This window comes from Gekko japonicus, unplaced genomic scaffold, assembly GCF_001447785.1.
Source record: "Gekko japonicus isolate JY-2015 unplaced genomic scaffold, Gekko_japonicus_V1.1 scaffold620, whole genome shotgun sequence".
NCBI lineage: Eukaryota > Metazoa > Chordata > Lepidosauria > Squamata > Gekkonidae > Gekko > Gekko japonicus.
In genome coordinates this window covers 908,980-911,863 of record NW_015176470.1, presented here as the reverse complement: position 1 = coordinate 911,863, position 2,884 = coordinate 908,980, and the positions used below count along the sequence as shown (strand labels likewise).

Sequence of the window (2,884 nt, the reverse complement as noted above, 5' to 3'; positions counted from 1 at the left end):
ACACACACAAATGGGGGGGGAGGGGAGAGACGCGCACAATGCAAGCCCCGGACTTGCATTGTTGTGCAAATGGGGACCTTGCTACTCCACGGCAAGGAATAATAATAATAATAATAATAATAATAATAATAATAATAATAATAATAATAATAATAATAATAATAATAATAATAATAATAATAATAATAATAATAATAATAATAATAATAATAATAATAATAATAATGCAGAAAGCAGCCCCGCTATAACAGTCCCTGCTTCCCTTCCTTGGTCTCACTTAGGTTTTCCAGAGGCCCCTAAAGCCATTCCAGCCTCTCAGCCGAGCCGCCGCTCAGAGCTCCAAAAGGCCACCCAGCAAAGTCTCTACTCTATCTAACCAGCAAACCCTGGCTTAAAAATGTGCTTATTGGGGTTTTTTGGGGGGGAGGACGGGACCCTCCAATCTTCCCTATGACTGCCTCTTAAAACTAGAGTTCAGCTTAACTTTTGACATATTAAAAATAAGGCTACCCTCTCCCGGTTTCAAGAAAGCTTTCCCTATCCGAAGTGTAAGGGAAGGAGTGTTATTGCTGTTATTATTTTTTTAAAAAAGAGCGAAAAATAATAAGATTCAGACTTACTGAATCCAAACATGAGTGTCAAAGTGGGAGGGGTAGGATTAAGTTCTTGCTTTGGCTGGTGGAGCTGTAAAAAGGCAGCCCTGTGAAGGCGCGAGCTGGCCACGGCTGAGGAAACGGGCTTCAGGAACTATCCCAACCCAAAATGCAAGCAGGCTTGGAGTTCTTGAAGCTGAGCAAAGTTTGCGTGTCCGAGTATGTGTGCGCGCGTCCTTGTGTGTGTGTGTCTGCGAGTGTGTGCGCGGGAGTGAGGTGAGTGGGGGGGTACTTAATCAAGGCCAGCAATTCAGGCTCCTGCCATGTAAACAAAGATAACTCGAGGCAAGGATTCCACCACAGTGTAAGGCTCAGAAAATTAATATTTTCCATTTCGTGGGGGCGGGGTGTTTTCTGCAGTCTTTTCCGGAGTAAATCCTCCTTTTTCCAGGGAAAATATAATGTTCCCATGGACCTGTCAGACTCTCTCCTCCAGCTCAAAATTAGACTTTACAAACCTGGCACTTTTGTCTTTCAATTAAATGCAAACACCGTTCATAGACAGTGCCCTATTATGTCTCTCTCTCTCTCTCTCTCTCTTTCTGTGCTTACTCACGGACATGTAAGTATATCCCCAGTCTCCTCTCCTATCAACAACTCCCTAATGCGACAAACGAAGTCGTCAGTGGCCAGTTTTAAAGAAATCCCTTTCTTTCTTGTGGGGTAGGTAAAATATTATTCTGAAAGCCATTTACTGCACAAAACTGACAGTTTGCCACATTTGACTTGTAAGACATCCTTAAAGAGAGCCAGGAAGCCCAATTTTAACTATCACACTGCTAAACAGGTGGAAGGGCAAAATAAAATAAAGACATTAACACACGCCACGCCATTAACCCTGCGGGGGGGGGGACAGAGAACAAGGTAACAAAAACAAACCCCCCCCCCTTTGGAAAAGGCTGTGGGAATTATAATACTGGCGGTGTTGATTTTGTTCTGGAAGGATGAGCACTTGCATTCCAGAGCCGGGTGAAGTGTTATGGTTTAAAAAGTGGGGTGGGGGGTGGGCCAGGAACGGTGTCTTGGATTGCAGTTGGGGTGCAGCATTGAAAGAGATGGCCAAAGAAATCAAATGAACAGCATGCAAAGAGGGACAAAAATGACGGAACTGGGAAAGCACTGACGGCTCACAAACTTTCCTTTGAAAGCACGAGGCAGTCAAAACAAGGCCGGATCTTGCGAGAGGCAGACTAGCAGATCAGGGGAGTGCAAGAAAGCAGCGACATGAGCAGCAGCCTTTTACACCCCTCCCCCCAAAAACCCTCCTTGCCAATATTATCCCCCCCCCCATGCATCTCTTTCAGCTTTCAGGTGACAGGTCTTCCTTTCTTTTTTTAAAAAAGGGAGATGGCCCCAAATGGATCTAACTAAAGGATTCCTTCCCCTTTCTGTTGCTTTTTTTTGGTGGGGAACCCACAACCCAAAGAGAAATGTGATCCCAAGATCGAGAGCTCTGGATTCCCTTCCCCTGCTCCAAGCCAACAATAGAGAAGGAGCCATGGTGTGGCACAGGACCTTCTCGATACACTTTGGATGGTGCTTTCCTTAGTAATAATAATACAGGCCAGGAAATAACGTGTTAACGCTAGCCACCCGCTCTCTGAGGAGGGCTGTATGCCGTGCAGGGGGGGGGGAGGGGGGCTCGGAGAAGAGGGGGGCACCAGCGGTTCTCTCTCTCTCTCTTCCTCCCCCCCCCCTTCTGGCGATCTGCTGTGGGGGACACACACGACACGCCGGAGAAAGATAGGGAAGAAATATTCACCTTCCCGCCTCATGCCCACTTTGAGGCACTTCTTGAGGCGACAGTACTGGCACTGGTTGCGGTGGTGCTGGTCTATGGGACAGTTCCGGTTGGCTCGGCAAGTGTACGTTAAGTTCCGGCGGACGCTCCGCTTGAAGAAACTTTTGCAGCCCTCGCAGGTGAACTGCCCGTAGTGCTTCCCGCTGGACTTGTCGCCGCACACCACGCACTCGATGTGCTGCTGCTGCTGCTGCTGCCCGCTCTGCCCCCCGCCTTGCTGCTGCTGCTGCTGCTGCTGGCCCTTGTCTCCCGGCGTGGACGGGGCGCCCGGCTGGCTCGGCGTCTGCGGGGTGTGGGGGGCGGCGGAGGCCCCTTGCTGCGGGTCCCGGCCCGGCTGAGCTGCTCCGGCGGGGCCGCCCCCGGCCACATCCTCCTGCGCATCTCGCCAGCTGCTAACTACCATTGCCATATCTCGGGCCCACGGAGGAAA

At 49.6% G+C, this 2,884-nt stretch overlaps 1 protein-coding gene across 1 annotated transcript in view; it reads right to left on the bottom strand.

The window, feature by feature from the left end:
• Positions 1-2,863, bottom strand: part of NR2F1 (nuclear receptor subfamily 2 group F member 1) — a 9,447-nt gene extending 6,584 nt beyond the window's left edge. The window contains exons 1-2 of the mRNA XM_015427133.1: positions 2,416-2,863; positions 1,772-1,779 (exon numbers count right to left, since the gene is read on the bottom strand). Of these exons, the coding sequence (XP_015282619.1) occupies positions 1,772-1,779; positions 2,416-2,863 (456 nt within the window). The remainder of the gene's footprint in view (positions 1-1,771; positions 1,780-2,415) is intronic.
• Positions 2,864-2,884: the final 21 nt, after the last annotated feature.